The 22,610-nt window shown below is 41.9% G+C and overlaps 1 protein-coding gene across 1 annotated transcript in view; it reads left to right on the forward strand.

Moving 5' to 3' along the window:
* Positions 1-22,610, forward strand: part of Epsti1 (epithelial stromal interaction 1) — a 96,542-nt gene that overhangs the window by 50,516 nt on the left and 23,416 nt on the right. The window contains 3 exon segments of the mRNA XM_021182135.2: positions 8,265-8,358; positions 17,235-17,267; positions 19,157-19,237. Of these exon segments, the coding sequence (XP_021037794.1) occupies positions 8,265-8,358; positions 17,235-17,267; positions 19,157-19,237 (208 nt within the window).

Genomic DNA, 22,610 nt, shown 5'->3' on the forward strand with positions numbered 1-22,610 from the left:
AAAAAAAAAAAAAAAAGAACGGCCCTCATAGACTCATAGATTTGATTCCTTGGATACCAGGTTGTTGAACTCTCTAATAGGATTACAAGGATTAGGAGTTGTCTTGTTGGAGGAAGTGTTTCACTGAGGGGTGAGCTTTGAGGCTTGAAAAGCCCATTCCAGGGTCTGTCTGTCTCTCTGTCTGTCTGTCTCTGTCTGTCTCTGTCTGTCTCTGCTAATGGATCAAGATATAGCTCTGAGCTACTGTTCCAGCATGTATGCCGTTATGCTCCCTGGCTTATGATAATGGACTGAATTTCTGAAACTGTATGCACCCCCCCACACACACACAATTAAATGTCCCTTTGACAGAGCTATCTTGGTCATGATATCTCTTCCCAGCAATGGAATAGTGACAAAGACAGTAGCTAATTCAGAAGCACGGGGGAAGCACTTTTTCAAATACAGTTAAATTTCAAGCAATACATTAAAAGACCTGCCTCCCTTTTTATTTTGAAATGATTTTCACCTTAAAGACAAGATATAAAAATAGTATAATTGCCATTGACACCTTCATCTAAGAGAATTTAATAGCCTATGCAACTGTAGTATAATTATCAACATCAGGCAATTAGCATTGGCATTGTACTATATATGTAAAACACATTGTTAGAAACTTGCAATTTTTCTTCCAAGTCTCTTTTCTATTTCAGGGTCTGATTTAAGATCACAAAAAACATCTATTCACCATGATCCCTTAGTTTTCTCCTATCCATGGTGTTCTATTATTTGAACAGCCTTCCATTTGCATCTGTCTGACACTATTAGACTAAAGATATACATTTTAATAAGCAGTCCCATATAGAATGATGCACACTCTTGCTGCATCCTATCATAAGGTCCATGATACTTATATCCCTTCCACTCGTGATGTTACTTTGGCTGTTTAGTTAAAGTAGTCTGCACTGTGAAGATGCAGTCACCGTTTGTAACTGATACGTGTCTACATCATGATATTGTAATATTATATGAATATCCTATTAATCTTAAAACTTTTGCTCATTGAATTTATTAACATTCACATGTGTTGCTTGTAATGAAAACTTTATTTTTTTACTTTGGTACTTACCCAGTAATGATTTAATATTTGAGGAAAATTTTTAAAAAATGTTTCTATATGGCATGTGTGTGGTGTCTGTGCATGTTATGTGTGGAGCCATAATGAAGGTGCTGTTACTCTTGAGGGAGAGCTTCTGATACAACATTACAGCCATAAAGTTGTTGGATTTTAGTTGTTGAAGATCTTAATTTTCATGGCAGAAAGTTCTAGAAGGCTGTTTGGAGAGGGTGCAGCTATCCAGAGCAGTGTAGAATTGGAAGATGGAGTGGTAATGGGTGATGGGTCCATTAGTTTTCCATTATTATAATAAAATAATTGAGGTACTAAAATTAAATTTATATAAAAATTCTTTTGCCTCACAGTTTTGGAGGGTGCAATCTATAGTCAATTGGTTCTGTTGCTTTAGGCCTGTGCCATTGTACCACATCCTGATAGAAGTACAGTGACATAAAAGTATGGTGACATAAAACTGTTACCCTTCTGGCAAAGCAAGAGAAGGTAAAAGAAAAGACTATGGTCCCATGGTCCCCTTCAAGGGCACAAAAAAGACCTAAAGACCTCCCTTTAGAGACCGCCTCTAAAAGGTTCCACTGCCCATCAGTAATATCACTCAAGGACTAACTTCTAATACATGAGCCTTTGGGGAAAGTTTACGGTCTCAATTTTATCAATGGGTAAGTCTATATTATTTGAAGGTGCCTGAGATCAATAGAATATTCAAGGATTGATGCTCACTTGAAGGAGGTGTGGTTCCAAATTGGTAGTTTCAATACACATAGTTTTAGGAGTGACACTTATTCATATATAGTATCAAGACGTCATTAAGCATGATTTAAATATGGATATCTATATGATCATATACTAGACAAGATATACTATTTACATATTTCAGTATAGTATTATATGTACATAGATGTATATAGTGTGATGCTCACTAGAATAACCTAAGTATTCATCAGTAACAATGTGATAAAGCTGAATTTAGCTGGTAAAGGATTAAGGTAGATATGTAAGAAGTAATATGAATGGAATTCAAAGGATGAGCTTAATGCAGAAAAGTCAGAGTAAAACAGAAGATCATAGTATTCCACTTAGGGATAAAATAGCTCTCTTTAGAGAGAGAGAAAAAAGCTATGGTGAAAAAAAAAAAACAAACAAACCCAACTCAATAATCAAGAAGAATATGTCTTCCAGGTAGCGATAAAGTCTAGTATGTGACTCCGAAGATTAACTTTTGTCCTCTGGCAGTGGAAAGCTCAGGCAAATGGAGCCTCTACCCTGTGTAGCAAGCATCTTTCAAGCCTACTTTTGAGTGCCACCGTCAAACAAGAGGAAAGAGTACTAGGAACCATGTGGGTAACCATAAAGGAGCCACTTCAGGCCTGGCCGAGCCATCTGCTCTTGCTCTCTCAGCCCAGACCTCAGATACAGCTGTAGGGGACCAAGAAAGTGTTACTCCTCTATGCCAAGGCCCAGAGGAACTCATTTAAGAAGATCTGGCCTTTCTGCTCCCTCCTAATTGCCATCCCCTGAAGTAAAGCATGCCTTACATCTGTATCTCCCTAGACAAATGTTTACCAATAATCAGAAATTGCCCAGGAAAATACATATGGAACAATTCATATTGAGAGGAGTATTACCTAGGACATCATTACTTTATTACATAAACTTTTCTGTTTTCTATTCCTTTTTAATCACTCATTATATTCATGTATTACTTTTGTGATGAAAGGTTAAAGCATTAAAAACTGTTAACTAAGTTGAAATCATTATTTTAAATACACGATTAATTTAGGAAAATTTATCCCTCCCATTACTAGATCATTTGCTTCTGATTTTATAAATGGAACTCATGTCTATGATGGGCCGGTTTCTCCTGGATTCTTATTACACAGGCTCTGTTAGTGCCAACAGATGTGCGACTATCTTTTGTTTATGCCAGTTATAGGAAACAATGCCTCCAAAGTCCATAGCAGAGACTCAGGATGCAGGCGCTGTCCATGTGAATGAAAAGGCGATTACTCATTCACCCAGACTTCCCAGAACCAAAGTTAGGTTTGCGAAGTGTTTGGAAGGAAGAGGCAGAATGTCCTGTTAGCACTTAGACAGTTTCTGAGATACACTGAAGTTTTATTTCCAACTGTGTTCTATAACATGAATTATTCATAAGTCAGAATCATATGGATCTAAGATAATTATGTGTATTAAATACCCATCTGTAGTAATGTGGTAGCTCTTAAGATCACCCCGTGGGTGCTTTTAAGAAACAGATTTCTGGATTCCACTCCAGACATGCTGGAAAGTCGAAGGCCTGGGCCGGGTGATTTCTAAGACACTCCACTGGTGAGTCTCAGTTTTGCAGTTCCTCACAGGTAGGATTTACTATGGGCATTTGGAAAGCTTTTGTCCTAAGAAAGCTACAGTGAAACTTCCTTGGACTTTCCCAGCCCAGTGAAACCAAGGTCCCTGTGCCTGTTCTCTATTACACTGCTTATGCCGTGTTAATTTTAAAAGGAAATGAAGTACTACAGAGGCTGCTTCAATGCTATTATTCTCTAGTTCTTCCCTGTAGAAATTCTGCCCTGATGTGTCACATTTGTCAGGATCCTTTCCCTCTAACCACTTGAGACACACCTATAGGTGAACCAATTGTGCTTATTGTTGAAGCAAAACAAACACTATAGAGAATTGTGGAGTACTAGGAGGTGCATTCAACAGAGCCTAGTATAGGATTTGCACTCTGGTTAGGTAATTTAGGGAAGAGTCTAAATAGACAGAAGGTGGCATAAGGTGACAGGGGCATTTTGTGATGGGATGTCTTGGTAAATCGTCAGGGTAGGAGTGACATCCCAACATGAGGAAGAAGCTGTGACTGCTAAAGGAATAGGATTCATTCATCCAGTTAGGGGGTAGTGTGGGTAATTTGTAGGTTACTTTGCAAGAATCAGATGCAGCTATTTGACAGTAGAACACGTCTTCATAGGACTGGATCACTTCACAGTAACCCTCAGGTCTGGGTGAGGACATCAGATGACTGTCAGATGTGAGACCTACTTGTACAGATTCATGATGTCAATTCATTTCCTTACCCCTCCTGTTCTCCCTCCCTCCTGTTTGTCTCCTTTCTATCTCTTCCTGCCTTGTCTGGGACACTTACAAATGGTGCTGGGTTCTGTGTTCCCAGTTCTCCTTTGGTGTCAAGAGCCCTGTTATTCCAAATGTCTAGACAATGCACATGGATTCAGCTCCACCAGGTGCTGTCAAATTTCCTCCTCCCAGGTGATTCATTTGCTTTCCCATCAGCAATTCATAAGAGAAATTCTGCCAAATATTCTCCTTAGCATGGGGCAATTTTCCATATCTAAAAAGTATTTTTTTGACTTATGTGTGATTGTGTCTTGTTTTAATTTTCCTATTTTCACTTGTTACTGAGACAGAGCACCCCTGCACATGGGTATTCCTCCAGAGGAACAATCGAGTGTATGGCCTCTGCAGTTGGATTGTCTGGGTCTGAGTCCTGGTTCTGATATTTGCTAATTGTATGGCCTTGACCTTGTTGCTTCTGTGAATTGAAGATGTTGATGTCTTTGCAAGGTTGTCATGAAGTTCATAGGTGTAAGGCCTTGACACTGTGATGTTATAGAAGACCTAAGCCATTGTTCCTATTTGTGTTATTAACTATGTTTCTTCTTCGGTGAAGTGTATATATCTACCTCTTACCCACTTGTAGGTTGAGCTCTTTGTCTCTCTGAAATTTGATTTATCAGTGTTCTCCATGAATTTTGCACCGTAGACCTTTTATTATGTTTCTTTGCTTATAAATATTTTCTGGGGTTCTCCTTTTTCATTTTATATGTAGTGTTTGCTTTTCGTGTATTAACACAAATACACAGAGCTGTAAGTGTAAATAAAAATGATATGTCTTAGTATTTGGCATAAAAATGAAACATGGTGTGATATCTTTTAGCTGGCAGATATGAAGCAGTATAGAAACCATTTCTTGGCTGTTCTTACTCCTAGTTTTAACCCAAAGAAAAAGAACCTGTAGTTCTAAAATAAATGAAACAGTGATTTAATCATGACAAAGGGCCCTTGGTACCACATCTGGCTTGCAGAGGACTTTGGTTTGTTTATTTCATAGTTTGCTTGGGGCCAGCAGAGTAAGCCTGCAAAGTTTTCAAAGTTTTAAAATATAATTGTCAAATTATTTCTCATTAAAAATTTCCACACTTTGGTTTTAATAGTAAAACCTGGGCCATCTGGCATTGCTGGCTTGTTACCCATTGGCAATACTGGTCTGTAGCTAAGCAGCAGCTGACCCCCTTATATGGGAAATAATTTCCAGATTTGTCAAAAGCTCCAACATGGTTGATGTTCTCTCAGTCTTTGATCTGATTGGAATATGTCACTTATTGCTCAGCCTATTTTCTTTACTCCTATACATATTCTGTCTGGACCCCGTGGCTAACTGAATCTGTGTGTTAGCTAAAAGAAAGTAAGATCAGGTAAAGCTGCCCCCTCCCAACAGCACACACACCGCTGGAAAGGTTACTCATCATTTACAGTTTTCAATTAGGATAGCTTCATAGTTATGACTACTTAAAACTGCAGTTGAACGTTTGTATGTCATACTCTGGGATGGTCACTAGAGTGACATAGATATTCACCAGCAACCTGGCAGTGGTGGCCCATGCTTTTAATCCCAGCATTTGGGAGGCAGAGGCAGGTGGATTTTTGAGTTTGAGGCCAGCCAGGTCTACAGAGTGAGTTCTAGGACAGCCAGGGCTACACAGAGAAACCCTGTCTCAAAAACAACAAAACAAAACAAAACAAAACAAAACAAAACAAAACAAAGCAAAGCAAAGCAAAGCAAAGCAAAGCAAAGCAAAGCAAAGCAAAGCAAAACAAAACAAAACAAAACAAAACAAAACAAAACAAAACAAACAAAAACCAAAATAAATATCCACCAGGAAGAATGTTAAGTGCAGTATACCTATGGTGTAGGACTGTCTCCTATTTTACGTTATTGATTTTTAAAGCATCAGCTTGTGTGACATCATTAGTCTCTGTCTCTTCCGGGCAAGGTGGACAGGTTGTGTGCCGTGTGATTGCTGAGGTCCCAGGCTTCTTTGGGGTTGTGAACTTTGCTTCACTTTTAACAAAGTGCATTCCTTTCTTAGCTCAAGCATCTGACTTTGCTTAAATGTTCGGTTCTAGCCAAGAAACTTCACCACGGTGTTGTGTTGGCACCTTTGCTCCATTTCAAATTCCTTGAATTGTCTTCCCCTGCACACACAACTGGTTGCCTCTGGCTCTTTTCAGACCCCCGTGTTTCCTTTGATGCCCATGTCCTGTGTTCTGGATGATCTAATCTTAGCATTAGACCTGAAGTTATAGTAGGTGGAAGAGCAGAAGGAAGATGGGAGCAGGCCACAGGAGCCTGGGGCAATATGAGTCAGGCATCTGTAAACGTGGACTAAGACGTAGAAATTCCAGATGTTGCCAAGGGAAAGGAGAAACGGAGCTAACCAAGGTTGGCGGGAGGAAGCAGAACTTGAAGTAAGGAGTAGGAAGTAACTCCAGTGCTCTGTGCTTGACGTGGGGGAGAGGGAAAACTGAGCGGTGATTTAGATTAAGGGAAAACCAAAGGCCCTATTACCTGTCTAGTTCCTGTCAAGGCTAAAAGCTAAAGGGAAATACCAGAAATGTGTGCCTGAGTCAATAGTACTATGGATTTTTGGGTATGTGCTATACATACTTGTATGTTAACATGTGTGTGCTGGCCTGTATACATGCATGTGGAGGTCAGAAGTCACTTTTGGGCATTTTATCCTATTGCTTCTTTACCTTATTTAATTGAATAACACAGGGTCTCACTGTGCAGCTCTAGGTAGACTGGAACTTGCTGTGTAGACCAGGCTGAACTCCAGCTCGCAGAGATCCTTCTATCTTCACCTCCAGGGTGCTGGGGTCAGAGGTATGGGCCATCGAGCCCAGCTCGTGTCATATGTTTTGAGCTAAAATGTCTTAATGAATCTGGAACTCCCTGATCTTCTAGACTGGCTGGTCAGCAAGCCCCAGGGAATTTCCTGTTTCTGTACTGCCCGTTCTGCGACTCTTGGCGTGTTTTGCTATGCCCAACTTTTTATGTGGGTCATGGATTCAGACCTCAAGTCCTCATGCTTGTATAGCAAGCACTTTGTTGACTGAGCCAGTATTTCCTCAGGCCAAGCAGCGCTTTTTAACCTCCGAGAAAGTCCATGTCTTTCATCAAATCAAATGCAAAGATGTGTGTGTGTGTGTGTATGTGTATGTGTGTGTATGTGTGTGTATATGTGTGAATGTATGTGTATGTGTGTGTGTATGTGTGTGTATGTGTGCCTGTGTATATGTGTGTATGTGTGTGTATGTATGTGTGTGTGTGTATGTGTGTGAGTCTGTGTATGTGTGCCTGTGTATGTGTGTGTATGTATGTGTGTATGTGTATATGTGTGTATGTGTGTGTGTATGAGTGTGTGTATATGTGTGTGTATATGTGTGTGTGTGTGTACATGTATGTGTGTGTGTATGAGTGTGTGTGTGTATGTGTGTGTTGTGGGCTGTATTTCTGTTTCAGAATTAGGAAAGGCTCCAGGCCCACAAATGAGAGAGAACTGCTGGCCAATGGGCTCTGCATGTCCTCTGAGCAGTCAGAGCTATGTGGGAGATGAGATGACTAAAGGAAGACTCTTGGAGGGCTCAGGGCTTAATGTAAATCTGAAAGGAAGTGAGATGTTGTCAGGGATTAGTGTTCCTCAGGTCTATAAGGAAGACGTCTGATGTCAAACCGGAGATATGCACAGAGGAAATTAAGCAGCATTCGGAGGAGTTGTAGGGAGGATTTGTCTCTGTCGCTAAGACAAAGTGCAAAATATGAACTAACTGGCTCACATTTCACAAGGCCAATTTTAGATTTTTAAAACACACGCTCTTCAAGATGCAGTCCCGAAAAACCACTTAGTTTTGATTTTCTATCACACCTTGACTTTTAACCTTTTGTTCTCCCTAGGATATTTTTAGTCCTCACCCCATGGAAGTCCAGGCTGGTATCCTAAGGCACAATAAACAGCACTATTTCTATTTTTTTTTTTTTTTGAGCACTAACACCTATTTGTTTTCCTGGTAGCAAAACGGCTGAGCTCTTGAGCAGACTGGACACAGAGCGGAGAAACAGAAGTGCCTGGCCGATTGCTCCTCCTGCCACCCAGTCCTCGAGATGGGTGAGTGGAAACTCACGCAGGCTGCTGTCTGCCACCTTTTGAAGAGACATTTAGGGACTGAAGCTTAAGAACAGGAAGTGACAGACACAGAACAGAATCATCTGAGACTCTGCCCCACCCCCAGCAACTGCTCCTGGAGGTGTAAAATAATGCTTGTATTTGTTCCCAACATGGGCATCCGAAAAGTCCTTTATCTTACCCAGCCATCCACCTATACCTCCTCCAGATCTTTTATCTTGTACAGAATAATGTGTTTCCTTCTAATATTCTTCTGTGAGAATATAACGCATTTTTATTATTTGACTCCCTCTGCCCTTAGCCTCAAGCCCTCTCTGTCTAGTCTTCCTGGTCCTTTTCCTTTCCCCAAATAATCCTGCCATTTTCATGTTTTTAATTTTTTTTATCCTTGATTCTTCGTGAGGGAATAAACATTGGACATTTGGCTAGCTGAGTCTAGCTTGTTTTGCTTGGCACTATAATTTATTTCATTCAACTCACTGTCCTGAAAACAACACAGTTTTGTCCTTTATGGTGAAAGCCACTCTGTCATGGTATTCCTCCCGTATTTTCTTTATCCTCCATCTACTCACAGGGACTTACGCTGATTCCATGGTTTGGCAATGGTAAATGAGGCTGGGTAAACCTGGACAATCAGGTGCATTGCTATGCAGGGCTCGACTCCTTTACCTCGACAAAATGCTTCTTTCCACATAAGATCCAGTTCACTTTCTACCCCCGAATCAGAGAGTAAAAACCATCACTTAGACAGCTGTGTGATGAGCACAGGGCTTAGCACCACTAGCAAGGGCTGCCACTGTTTTAGAGAGAAGTGTGTACGCCGGGCTGTGGGCAGCTCTCCCTGGTAGAGGACGTTGGGGCTGCAGGTGACAAAATGAGTTAGTAAAATGATGAGAGCCATTCCAGGTGTTAGAATTCATTGCCACAAGGTATGAAGGCAAGGGGAAAGCATGGTTGGTATAGGAGAGAATGGTTGCCACAGATTCAAGGGAGAAATAAGCCAGAAGGCTCAAGAACTAACCCTGAACTGTGAGGAGCTTTCGTCAACTGGAGTATCCATGGCAAACTGGGTAAGGCTGGCTAATGTCCAGTTTGTGGAGCATCTCCGGCCCCCAGATTCTAGTAGCACTACCTACATCAGTGGCTCTCAGCCTTCCTAATGCTGCAACACTTTAATTCAGTTCCTCATGTTGTGGTGACTCCCCCCCCATAAAATTATTTTTGTTGCTATTTCATAACTGTAATTTTGCTACTATTATGAATGATAATGTAAATATCTGTGTTTTCTGAAGGTCTTGGGTGACCCTGTTAAAGGGTCACTCAACCCCTCAAAATGTCATGGCTCATAGGTTCAGAAGTGCTGACCTAGACAGTGGGACAAATAGAAATGTCCCTGACAGGAAGCTGTGGCACTTCTGGTGGAAGAGCAATTAAGAACATTTGTGTGTCAAACTGGCAAGTGGTGGGGGCCACTGGGCCTGAAAAGCTGCGAAAGGACGCTTTGAGATCTCTTGTATTTTCCTGGGACCAGACAGATGGTGGTATGCAGCATAGGTCCAAAAGAATTGAGAGCAAAGAGTCCTTAAAAACCCTGATCTAGGCACCGAGTGATGAGGAATTCATCAAGAGAGACTAGATGTTGAAAAATGTTTAGAAGGTAAAGATGGCCAGATTTGGTTATTGCTTGCTAACACTACACCCCTCTTAGAAGATAAGGAGCACTCTTGCTTCCCATCCTTGTAAGCATTGTGTTTTTTTTTTTTTTTCCATTTCTGATGTGGTGCTGCATACTCTAAACTTGTCAGTGTGAGCTCTATAATTTGTGTCACCCCAGATTGGCCATCTGAGCCCCGTGGCTGCAGGTCCCTAAGGGGGAGAACTGAGAAACTGCATGTCACAGACATAAATTATGTGTGGAAGGGCAGGTCCTAAGCAAGTCTGGATAGCCCCATGGCCGTGCAGGGACAATAGGACAGATGGGAATGGGGGAGCGTTTAGGGTTCTGCTTGCCAGGGGAGTCTTGCTTTCTAGTTGGGAGCTCCTGAATCCTATCATTGGAAATGTGCACCAGGACTGTGTCTGCTGGCTCCGTTGATTTCAACTCATTTCCTTGATTTCACAAGACCATCCTGAATTCTTAATATTGTCACCTAGAAGGCATCAGCCACATCTCCCAGAGCTGCATCTTCGGTGGATTGATTAGTGTGTACTTCATGTCATCCTCCAGCCATCAATGGGAAATACGGAGTGGGATCAGCCTCAGGATGATTTCCTCAGGAGCCACACGCATGAGATACTCCATTTTGACACAAAGCTATTAATAAGCTGTCAGTGTTCGACATACGTAACTGAGTTCTTACCACAGTGTGCTCCCCTCTGTCTATCTGATCTGTACGCATGGTTTTCTGAGAAGGCTTGGTGAAGCCATTTCCAGTGCTTTAGGAAAGTCAAGTGTGCACAGTGCATTTCTGTGAGAAACATTTGTTCCTTGTAGAGAGGAACCTGTCAATGTTCAGAATGTGAGCCATCTGTCCCTTCCATCTTCATGTGTGTGAGGAGCTGCAAGGACTTAAATTGTTGTGTTTTTTCCCATTTCTTAATTTTAATATGCTCTTCAAAGTAATTTTGTAAAAATTTTCTTCCTACATTTACAAAATTATATTTTATGCATATGTTCAATGTATCTTTAGCATGCCTATCTCACTGCTCTGGCTGTATAGCACAACTCTTTCCCAACTTCATGTCTCGTTCTTTCTCTTTCTTTCTTTCTTTCTTTCTTTCTTTCTTTCTTTCTTTCTTTCTTTCTTTCTTTCTTTCTTTCTTTCTCTCTCTCTCTCTCTCTCTNTCTCTCTCTCTCTCTCTCTCTCTCTCTCTCTCTCTCTCTCTTTCTTTCTTTCTTTCTTTCTTTCTTTCCTGAAATTTTCATATAATAATTTTTCCATTCTTTTATATTCTTTCCCTTTCATGGGTTTCCAGGCTTTTGTAGCAAGCACCTTAACCTGATGAGCCATCATCTGGGTTTTTTTGTTGTTGTTGTTTTTTGTTTTGTTTTGTTTTTCGAGACAGGGTTTCTTTGTGTAGCCCTGGCTGTCCTGGAACTCACTCTGTAGACCAGGCTGGCCTCGAACTCAGAGATCTGCCTGCCTTTGCCTCCCAAGTGCTGGGATTAAAGGCGTGTGCCACCACTGCCCGGCTCTTTCCCCTTCCCAATCCCTCTCACGTTCTCCCTACTACCTCCCCACACTTAATTTCATGTTCTTTCTCTCTCCAAAAGCAAAATAGAAAAAAAATCAAAACAAATTAACCAAAATAAAACAAAAACCAGTAAGACAAAAATTAATAAAACTAAACAAGACAAAAGACAAACCGGGAATGATGGAATCCTTTCACATGGTCTCAGTGCCTCTGGGAAGGAGTCTGGCGTGTGGCTCTCCTCTTCCAGAAGATGATAATTGACTACAAATAGCTTGTTCCTTAGAGCTGGACTCAGTGTCCACTCCCCCTCTCTGTGCTGGGAGAATGCTGTGCAGGTCCTGTGCATTCCTGTCCCAGTCTCCGAGAGTTTGTGTGTGCATCAGTCCTGCTGTGTCTGTTGGGCACTGTTTCCCTGGAGTCACCCACAACCTCTGGCTCTTGAACCGTTCCACTTCCTCTTCCACACAGATCCACAGAGAGGGGAGGGCTTTGATGAAGACCTTCCGTGTAGGACAGAGTGCTCCAAAATCTCTCACTCTCTGTACATTGCCCAGTTGAGTTTAGTAAGTGCCACTCATACTTTTGGGCATGGGCCACCTACCAGAGATCCTACTCCCTAGGAAACATTGACTCTTTACCCCCCAGCCAGGTATCAACTGCCAATAGCTCCTCTGCTAGGGATAGTATACGATAGCTCTCCATAAGCATGTATGTATGTATGTAAGCATATATACATATATATGTATATGTGTGCATATATTAACACACACACACATATATATCTATATATATATATATATATATAGATAGATATATAGTTTGAAGAGAGGTATCCTACATAAATGGACAATGCTGTTTTATTCACCAAATTCCTGAGTTAATAAAGGAATTTCTCAGTACTAGGCATGGGTTCTCTCCCCTTGAGTTCTTAGACACTCTTCTAATTTGAACATCTATCCACCATTGGAAGATAGGGACTTTATAAGTACTCTAGATAAAAAAGGCTACAAGAAAACGTCTTTGTGTGTTAGAATGAAGCCTTTTGAGCTTTAGGACTTTAGACAAAGAGGAATTTACAGCATTTACCTACACATAGATGGTGTCACTCTCTCTAGTAAGTGTGTGTTGGGGCTAATGGATATTTCCAGATACATTTTAAATTTTATATCCATGTGCATGTTTATATTGGAGGGAAGTTGCCCTGTGGCTATCCACTCCCTCTTCACACCCTACACACTCCATGTGATTTGTTTGTATTTCTTATCCATGTGTGGGTCACCTGTCCCTTCCTTTAAGATGTCACATGATGCTTATATGTCTACCCTCTCTCCACTCTGCCTCATCCTGTTTGTATCCACACACCACAAAGTCCTTGTATTTTCTCTTGTGGCTGAAACAAAGCACCGTAGACTGACAGTGGGTAGCTATGAAGTGCAGCCAAGGCTGGGAAAGATTGCACTGAGAACGTCTCCATGAAAGCAAATTCATTTATTCAATATTTACATATCTGAGGGCCAGAAATCCAAATTAAGTCTAAAGGCACACACACACACACACAATCTATGGGACTGGTTCATTTTGTGGAGACGTGGGCATCTATGTCTTGCCTTTTGCTATCTCGAGTGAGTCTAAGCATTCATTGGTTGCCCATCTGATGCTTCATCAGCCTGACCCTTATTCTCCCTTATCCCTGCTCTGACCTTCTTGCCCCATTGTTCTGCAGACCCTTGGAATTACATTGGGTCTACTTAGTTAATACAAACTAGTCTCCCACCTCAAGATCCCTCATCTTTGCTGTGCCTTTTGTCATTGGTAGTGAATTAACATAGTCTAGAAATTGGGATGGCACTCTCTCTGGGAGGTCATTTTGTACCCTTTTGGATTTTTGGCAATATCCATTGACATGTACATATTTCTGTCTCTTGATGACTTTCAGTCCTTGCTAACTCATTTCTTCTTGTCACTTTCTCAATACCACCAGTGTCTCAGGTTTCCCAGTATTATGAGCTATCTGAGATTTTTTTTTTCCCTTGGCCAGATAGTATATTCTGGTTACATTTTCTGTGTCTTGTAACTTGTAAACATTTGAAAAGACTCTATTTTACTTTTGCATTCTTAATCAAATATTCAAAAGAAACCGTCTTCGCCATTCTGCCCATATGCTTCTTGATTAAGGTTCCCACACATTTTTCCACTTCCTGACTGTCAGCTAGCTCATCAGTGCCATCTTCCCTGTTCTGATCTCCTTTCACTCCAGCTCTGAGTGCAGCTTGTTCTTCTGGTCCTCAGCACAGGGGTTCTTCTGGGGCTTTCCTTTAACACAATGGGTCAGAGCATCCTCTGCCCAGGGAATCAATCTGGGGAGCTTAAAAACTTGTTCATGCCTAGGTCACACCCCCCAAGAGATGCAGCTACAATGTGACCTGGACCTGAGGGTTTTTAAAGCACCCAAGGCAGCTGTGAAATGCAGCCAAGGTTGCGAAGGATGCTCTGAGGATGTCTTGGGAATTGCCTTCCTTTATTGCTTTCTTATCCTCTGGTCTCTGCATCTCCTTGGCTGTGTTTTCATGCTTTGCTTTTTTTGTTTTAATGTAACATCGTATCTAGTAGAGTCCTGAAGAAGATGCATGGAAGACAAATGTGCCCAGGACCTCCTGGGACCAAGCTATTCCTTGTTATTCCCTCCTACTGCACCTGCAGCTTGACTGGAAGCTGTTCCAAACTGGAAGGAGGTCTGCTTCTGGGTTTTGATGGTCTTGCTCTTCCACTTTCAGTATTGGCTCCCGAGGAGTCCCAGGGCGCCTGGATTTCAGTTCTTACAGGAGCTTTTAAAACCTGCGTTCCCTGGGAATAATCTAACATCCCCCTTTTTCCTCTCCTGATAGTCTGTAATGGTGTGACTGAGTTTGAGGGCTTTTATTATCCATTTTCAATTTGGAAACCCATTTCTAGTTCTAGATGGCTTTCTAGTGTTATCTTTTTTCATTCATTTCCCTTCATTTTCTCCTTATAGAATCCCTATTCCCCTAATCCTAGGCTACCTGGATTTATTTTCTTACCTTTTCTTTTGAACATTTCTTTTCTCCTTGAATGTATTGCCAGGTACTTTTTACTCCTGCCTGCTGACACGTTTTTCTAGACTCTAAGCAATAAAGTGTTTTACTGACTTAATAGTTCTCACGGATAAGGGAAATCTTCATTTTCTAGGGATCTGTCTTTGATGCGTTGGAAAGAATTCAGCCTCTCTTTCTGCTGGGTGGCAACAGTGCAGGAGATAGGTGTGACCTCCACCAAAGGCACCGGGCTGCAGGACGCCATGCCTCTGTCTCAGCCATGCTGTTCACCTTTGCCGCCTTCTGCATGTGCTACACCTGCTTCCTTCCCCCTCCACCAGGAGAATAAACTTTGGATTTCCCATTAGCATTGAGAAAATTAGCACTTGGATTTTCAGGGCTAGAGTAGGCACATGAGGTAAAACAGCATCTATTTGGACTTTTTAAATGATTCCTTTCTTTCATCTTCCTATGACCCGTCTGGCTTCCCAGGTAGCTGGTGTGTTCGTCTCCTGTGCAGCTCTGAAGAAGGAAAATAACATGCTTGTCTTTTTTTTTTGTCTTTTGAATGTAAAGTGTCTCCCACAGGCTCATGGATTTGATCCTGTGGTCCCCAGCTGCTGATAGTGTTTGGAAAGGTCATGGGAACTTTATAGGACAGCAGGTTTCAACCTGTAGGTCAGGACCCGTTCACAGGGCCACATATCAGATATCCTGTGTATCAGATATTTAATTTACAATCCATAACAGTAGCAAAAAATAACAGTTATGAAGCAACAACAAAATAATTTTATGGCCGGGGTGGGGGTCAACACAAGATAATGAACTGTTCATTCTCTTCTTCCTGACAGTGGCTGCACTGTGACAGTGGGGGTTCCTGCTCCAGCTATTGAGTCCTTCTCACTATGGAGGACTGGGTCCTCCACTGTGAGCTGGAACAAACCCTTCCTCCTTTAAACTGCACCTTGTCAGATACTTCGCAGAACAAAGAGAAAAGTAACTAGTTTACCCTGCCCAGGTCTTCCTACTCTTGCCAGCTCCTGGTTTGGTTCATTCTTTTCTTGTATCACTTTCTTTAAAAAGTTTGCCAAAATGTCCAAAACAAACAAACAAACAAAAACAAAAGCAAAACAAAACAAAACAACCCACAGAGCAGGTGTCCATTGCAAATGGCTTCTTGGGCAGGGGTGGGACCCAGGTCCCATATCCCTTCTCTGTGCTAGGAATTTTATCTGGATTACATGTGCTGCTATGGTCTCTGTGAGTTCATGTGTGCATCAGCCCTGCCATGTCTGACAGACACGGTTTCCTCACGGTCATCCACTACTTCTGGCTCTTAGGATCTCTCTGTCTCCATTTTCACATAGATCTCTGAGCCTTGAAGGGTAGGGCTTTAATGAAGACATTCCCTTTAGGACTAGATCCTGGGTAAATGTGATTTGTCATTTGTTTATGTGATGCTATTTTCTTCCCTTCATCTGTTTCCTGTTCACTCTGAAGTACAGCTTAGCGCCACCTACTTGGAGAAGGGTGTCTTTGACCCTGTTTATTAAATGTCATCTTTACTAGCCTCATTTGTCATGACAGTTATCATGCACTGATGCTGTAAGCATTGTCTCACATGTCAACTTCGGCATAATGTGGGACTTTCTTGGATCTGCCAGCAGTATAAATAAGATACATAGTCTTCTATAAAGTTTAAAGCTTAGGCCTTTTGCATGGGCAGTCTTCCAGCTAACTCAAATAATCTACGACCTACCACATGGCAAATTCTATACCTCTCTATTCCTCTGTGCTCCATGTCTCTTTCCTCCCTGTCTGCTTCCCACCTCTGCTTTGCTCTCAGCATCTCTCCTCTGACCAGAAGTTCAGCCCCCTACTTCCTGACTTACTGACCTGCTATTGGCCATCAGTTCTTTTTCTTCTTTCTTTCTTTCTTTCTTTCTTTCTTTCTTTCTTTCTTTCTTTCTTTCTTTCTTTCTTTCTTTCTTTCTTTCTTTCTTTCTTTCTTTCTCTTTCTTTCCTCCCTCCCTCCCTTCTCTCTTTCTCTCTTTCTCTTTTTCTCTCTCTCTCTCTCTCTCTCTCTCTCTCTCTCTCTCTCTCTCTCTCTCTTTTAACATCCAATCAGCTGTGAGGCACCCTCTGATATATTTCTAGATTGTCTTTAGGCAGGCAAGGAAGGACAAACTTTTTTTTTACAAAAATAGAATACTCAGTGAAGGGTTATAGAAATGACAATATCAAAATCCTGCTGGCACTTAGTTCTTTGCCAGTCCAGTATTAACAACTGAAAATATAGAGACACACCTTCACATAATGTGAAGAAAGGTTACCACAACAGTTATTAAAATCTGGGATCTCATTTGACATAATCCTTGCACACAGGAGGCTCAGGTACTGTTTACAAATAAATGTATTCTCAGTATCGCTGATAATGGATAAAGTTGTGTTTTGCTTTGATGACAAAGCTTTAGTCTATTATTATATCAAGTGAATATTTAATTCTACAAAATTATGTGAATGCAGTGATTTAGACTGGGCTAGTATTAAGAACTAAGAAAAAAGTAGAAAATAAAATATATTTTTCTTTCGTATTTTTCTTTTAAACAGAAACTTCCAGTCCTGCTTAGAGATCCCAGCTGGGTAAGCATGAATTGGGGTTATAGGTGACTGGGTAAGCATGAATTGGGGTTACAGGTGACTTTGAGCTTTCTATAGCTAGGGTACCACGTGACTCCCAGGTTCTTGTAGCCTTTTATATGGCACCTCCTGCGTTGCATCTCATGTTGCAACTTATGTTGCAGCTGAAAAATAAGATTCATTTCCCAGTACAGAGTAATGTGATACACTTACAGAGAAAGTACCCAAGTTGAATTCTTGTTCCTTGTTCAAACCATAATATTTAACTACATTCTTCTTTGCTCCCTGGATCTGATGTGGAATATTTGTGACTAAGATTGACTGTCTCTAATGTAAATGGCTCCCTGGATCTGATATGGAATATTTGTGACTAAGATTGACTGTCTCTAATGTAATGGAAGGGGCATGAGAGAGCCGCTCTCCACCTGCCGTGGCTTATCACAACTCCGTAGTTTGGGAATATAGATAAGAGAAAGTCATGGTGTGCAGGTTGCTTATGTGATAAAGTAGGTTTGGGGCATGTGCAGGATTTCTGAACACACAGGCTTCACGAGTCTCCCTGGTACTTCTGCCTGATGTGATTCTGAAAGCTCTCTCCCTCCCTGAAGAGAGGTTCTTGCTGTTTGGTGGTAGATAGATTTTTATAGTTATAAGAACTGGGGAATGATCTAAGAAGTACTTGAGAAAAATTATAGTAAAGGAACAGGGGGAGGCAGCCTATATGGGCTAGCTGGATTATTAGTCCAGAGAATGGGGCCTGAAATATGTGGCTTTCCCACACGCTGCTCCCAGGAGTGGAGTTTCTGGACCATTAGATTATCAGGTTGTGCTTCTTGCTTTTAGGAGGCTGGGGTGAAGTAGACAAACTGTATGACACATGAACGAAATACAGATAGTCTGGGCTCACGATGGGGCTACACCCAGATTAAACCCATCGTAATTTGAAAAATATTACAAATCAGAATGTATTTAATGTGTGTGACCCAGTGAGCATCCTAGCTTAGCAAAATCACAGTGTGAGTTGTTTATCTTCCTGACGGCGTGGCGGATGGGATCTGTGGCTTGCTTCCACTGCCGAGCACCCAGAGGTAATGTGTTACTACATATCACTAGCCAGGGAGAGGATCAGAACTCAATTCTACTGCATGCACATTACTTCTGTACAACCATAAAGTCTGGGGATGAAAACCATCACAAGTGAACTGTAAGTCAGGGACCATGACTGCTTGGAATCTCATACATTTCACAATAGAAGACCCTGGCTACCAGGCCAGGGCTCTGCCGGTGATTCAGAAAGACAGCAAGGCATCCCGTTGAAGGAGCTGGCTCTTCCGAGGCTCCTGTGCTCCAGAGCAGAATTTCCATTTCCCCTTCTCGGGAGTAGAACTGTGTTTTGGGTACAGATAAAGGCTTAGAAAGAAGTCCATCTTTGGAATTACAATTGTATCAATCGCCAGTTGACAGAGTTTAATAGGATACCACCAATGAGCAGCGGCCATAACGGTGATTCTCAAGTCAGTGCCCTTACCGCTTGTCTGTGAGACGGACCCATCAGTCGGTTGGAATAATCTCAAAAACATCGTCAACTTCACACCAGAAGGGATGAATTATGTTGGTTATCTCCAAGGGAAAAAAAACAATTTTTTTACAGCTTAATTAAACAAACATTTAAATCATCCTTTAAAATGCACTGGATGATTGTGCTTACACTAGCCTTCTTTTTATAGATCCCAGGGGGGTGTCTTCAGATGGTGTGCATAAATCACTCAGTGAGCAAGTGTGGATGGGAAGCTTAGTGTACGCTCCACAGTGAGGCTGAGTCATTAGCAGCAGTCCCTGGATAGGAAGATGAATACACTGAGGGTGATGCTTCTCCACTTACACCTTCACAGGCCGGCAGCCAAGCACACAGGGATTCTCCGCAGAAGGAAGACAGCCCCAGACTGCAAAAGACGAGGGATGGACATCAGAAGGTATTCATGAGGCCTTCCTTGTTATGGCAGGTCACTTCCAGTGCCATGTGCTTTTGAAGGCTTGGTGAACAGAAACCTTTGGATTCTTTAAGATAAAAATTGGGGGGGGGGGGACTGACAGCACTTTACAAACAAAGGATGAATTCTGGGTTTGCTCTGTGAGGATGGCTCCTTCCAGCCACAGTGTTTATGTATGTAGTCCAACAGTGGCTCACAGTTGGTGATGGCAGTTCACAAAGAAGATGAATAACACACACAGGAACACAAAACACAACCAACCCCACATAGTGACCAAGGATCTGTGATGTTACAGATTCCAATGCTTTGAATGAAGCAGGAATTATGAAACGAGTCTGGAAGTCTGTACATACACGTGAAGCATTCAGTACACGTTGAGCAATTGAAACCAGTGGGGTGCGTGCGTGTGTGTGTGTGTGTGTGTGTGTGTGTGTATGTGTGTGTAGAACCTCCTAACTTCCTAATGGTGGAATTTCACAATTGAAAATTTGTAGGATGGCAACTAAAACCATTTGAGGTTGCGATCTGATGGTCAAACCTGCTTTTGATAAGCAGGCACAGACAGGGGAGCCGAGAGGCAGTAAAAAGGAGACAGAGAAGCAAAGTGGTGTGCTTTCAGTTGTATAGACATTGAGGACAGTGTAGCACTCAGGGCTGTAGGGAACCAGATGCATAGCTGTGAGACCTGTGGTATGGTCCCTCTATGTGCTGGCTCCCTACTCTTTGTCTACATCTTCAGCTCGTCTCTGGGATTTCAGTTCATTTTGCATGGGCCATGTGCCAGGAAACAGACAGACCATGCCATGCCAAGGATTTAATCCTCACTCCTCACAGTATGCAGGTGATTCCCACTTCCCCTTGACTGTGACTGATGTTCGCCATGAACAACAGGCCGTAGATTTGCTCAGGGATGCTCAGGCAGAGTTTGCCGCTCAGTGCAAATTGTTTATTGCTTTGAAATAGTCTGTTCTTCTCATTAGTTATCTTTCAAGTAAATTTCCTTTTTCTCTCTCTGCATTTTATAGAATACGTCCCGCATCCCATTGTTCTTGGTGTTTGTGTGGCACTTCCTCTGGCTGTTGACTGGGTTTTTAACCACTCTGTGCCTCTGATTTAAAATATATTTGTAGTGATAAAAGTGGCCGGCTTTCCTCTTACCCTGTTCCCTGGTCTCTTTTCATTTGTGGATTGGTACGTTCTCATTTCCTGTGGTTGGCAGTTCATTTGCACATATTTGTACTCTCACCACGTAACTGACATTCCATTCACAGTATTCTCTTTATTTTTATGATCTCTGGCTGCATTTCCTCTGTTGTGGTTATTAATCATTTCCTTCCCCTCCCCTCCCGAATTATGAGAAGATTTACGGCGCTTCTATTTCTGTTTTTAATCTTCTGTGCCGCCTTTGCTTGTCTCTTCAGATCTGAGGATGCATGCATCTCTCTGACTTTCTATCCGCGTTTATCCCCCTGTTCCATCGCGATTCACCATTCCCGGGACATCTATCAAACAGATTCCAGATGCGCAGGGTCATGTCTCCATACATCTTCATTGTTTCCTTTGCATCCTCCCTTTGCATCTTGTTCTGAAGAAGGTCCTGGATCGTCCCGCCGACTACATTCCCTCAGCACTATCCACTGTGCTTATCCGACACATGGATTGAATCCTTCCGCTAACCAAAACTGCCCATTTGCCTTATCCTAGCAACAGTTTGCTTTCTGGGTCTAACATTCTCGTCTCTCTAATGATGGTGGTTACACAGTTATTAATGATTTCTACTTATTATACCAACTCCATTTCCCCCGATCTGATCTCCAATGCATTTGTTTCTTAATACGGTGATTCTTGCTTATGTTTGTCCGGACATGCTGACACCCAAGATAAGCAGCCACTGTCATTATGTGGGGTGGGTGTCTGGTTCCGTGGTCACAGGCACAGGCATGCTGCCCTGTTTTCTCTGAGCTCATTCTCTCCTCTGTTCAGTGCTGCTGCCTGGGGAAAGATCCTGCACTACAATGCTCCGGCTCTTGCCTTCCAGCTGATGCCCTCAGCAGAGACTGCGGTATCCTGGTATCCCCGTATGAAGCTCCCTCTGAGGCGTGGTTAACCCAGCTCTAAGCGAATCCTGCTCATTGGGGCCCCCATGTAACAGACGCCATTCTCTTCACCTTTTTGGCCTTTCCTAAAGTCCCTCATAGGTTGATTGTACTTCCTGAGTTTTCCATGGGTTATTAGTTTAGTTAAAAAAGTGGAAAGGTGACAAAGAAACCCAGAAAACATTGAAACAGTTAGGAGAAAAAAATGGTTTATGGAGGCCATAAAAAAAAAATAGTACTGCACTGGCATCTTATGGGAAATGCATGCAGAGCTGTGCACAGAGAAAGGAAATTAAAACTTTTAAATCCATTTAATACGAAAGAAAAAAAATACACGAATTCTGTACCAAGGAATTTACAGCAGCAACAATGAGTGAAACTAAAGGAAGCAATTAAGATAAAAACAGAAATTAATAACTTAATAATTAGAAAGTTTGCGAAGCTGCTGTTCTGATACTTCAGTCGCATATTCTGAGATAAAGTCAAGGGATGAAGGAATCTGCAGTAAGCCGGATCCCGGATCAGGGAGATTAAACACACCAATAAAAACAGACAACATTAGAACTGAGAGGCCAGGAGTGTAGCTGTAAGCTCTAGCTGCTGCAGGTAGGCAGAGCTGATAAATGAAAAGCTACACGAAGGGGGTGACTTGCTGGGAAAATGTAAGAAGACAGAGTTAAAAGCTCATAAAGAGAAATGAAAATATCTTGATTTGGAAAGTTTTCTGGGCGTTCCTTGCCCTCCAACAGACTAAGCTTAATTTTTAGAAAGTAAGCTCTTTGGAATTTTTACGGGGCACATTAATATTTTTTTTCTTGTGCTTAGAAATGGTTTCAGATCAAGGAAAAGGATTAGCTTTCTTTTAGCTATTGTTTCAGTTTGTGTGCATGTAAGTATGTGTACATGCACTCGCATGCACGTGCGTGCACGAACTCACACACACACACACACACACACACACACACAGAGAAAGAGAGGTACAGATCTTTTAGATATGTTTCCAAAGATTAAGATTTAATATTGAAAAGAAAATCAAAGTAGAAATTTTCTTTTTAATAATTCACCAAGACAAAAGAGTTTATTCTAAGAATGCAAAGGTAGCCAGGCGTGGTGGCGCACGCCTTTAATCCCAGCACTCAGGAGGCAGAGGCAGGCGGATTTCTGAGTTCGAAGCCAGCCTGGTCTACAGAGTGAGTTCCAGGACAGCCAGGACTACACAGAGAAACCCTGTCTCGAAAAACAAAAAAAAACAAACAAAA

Source organism: Mus caroli, chromosome 14, assembly GCF_900094665.2.
Source record: "Mus caroli chromosome 14, CAROLI_EIJ_v1.1, whole genome shotgun sequence".
NCBI classification, from domain to species: domain Eukaryota; kingdom Metazoa; phylum Chordata; class Mammalia; order Rodentia; family Muridae; genus Mus; species Mus caroli.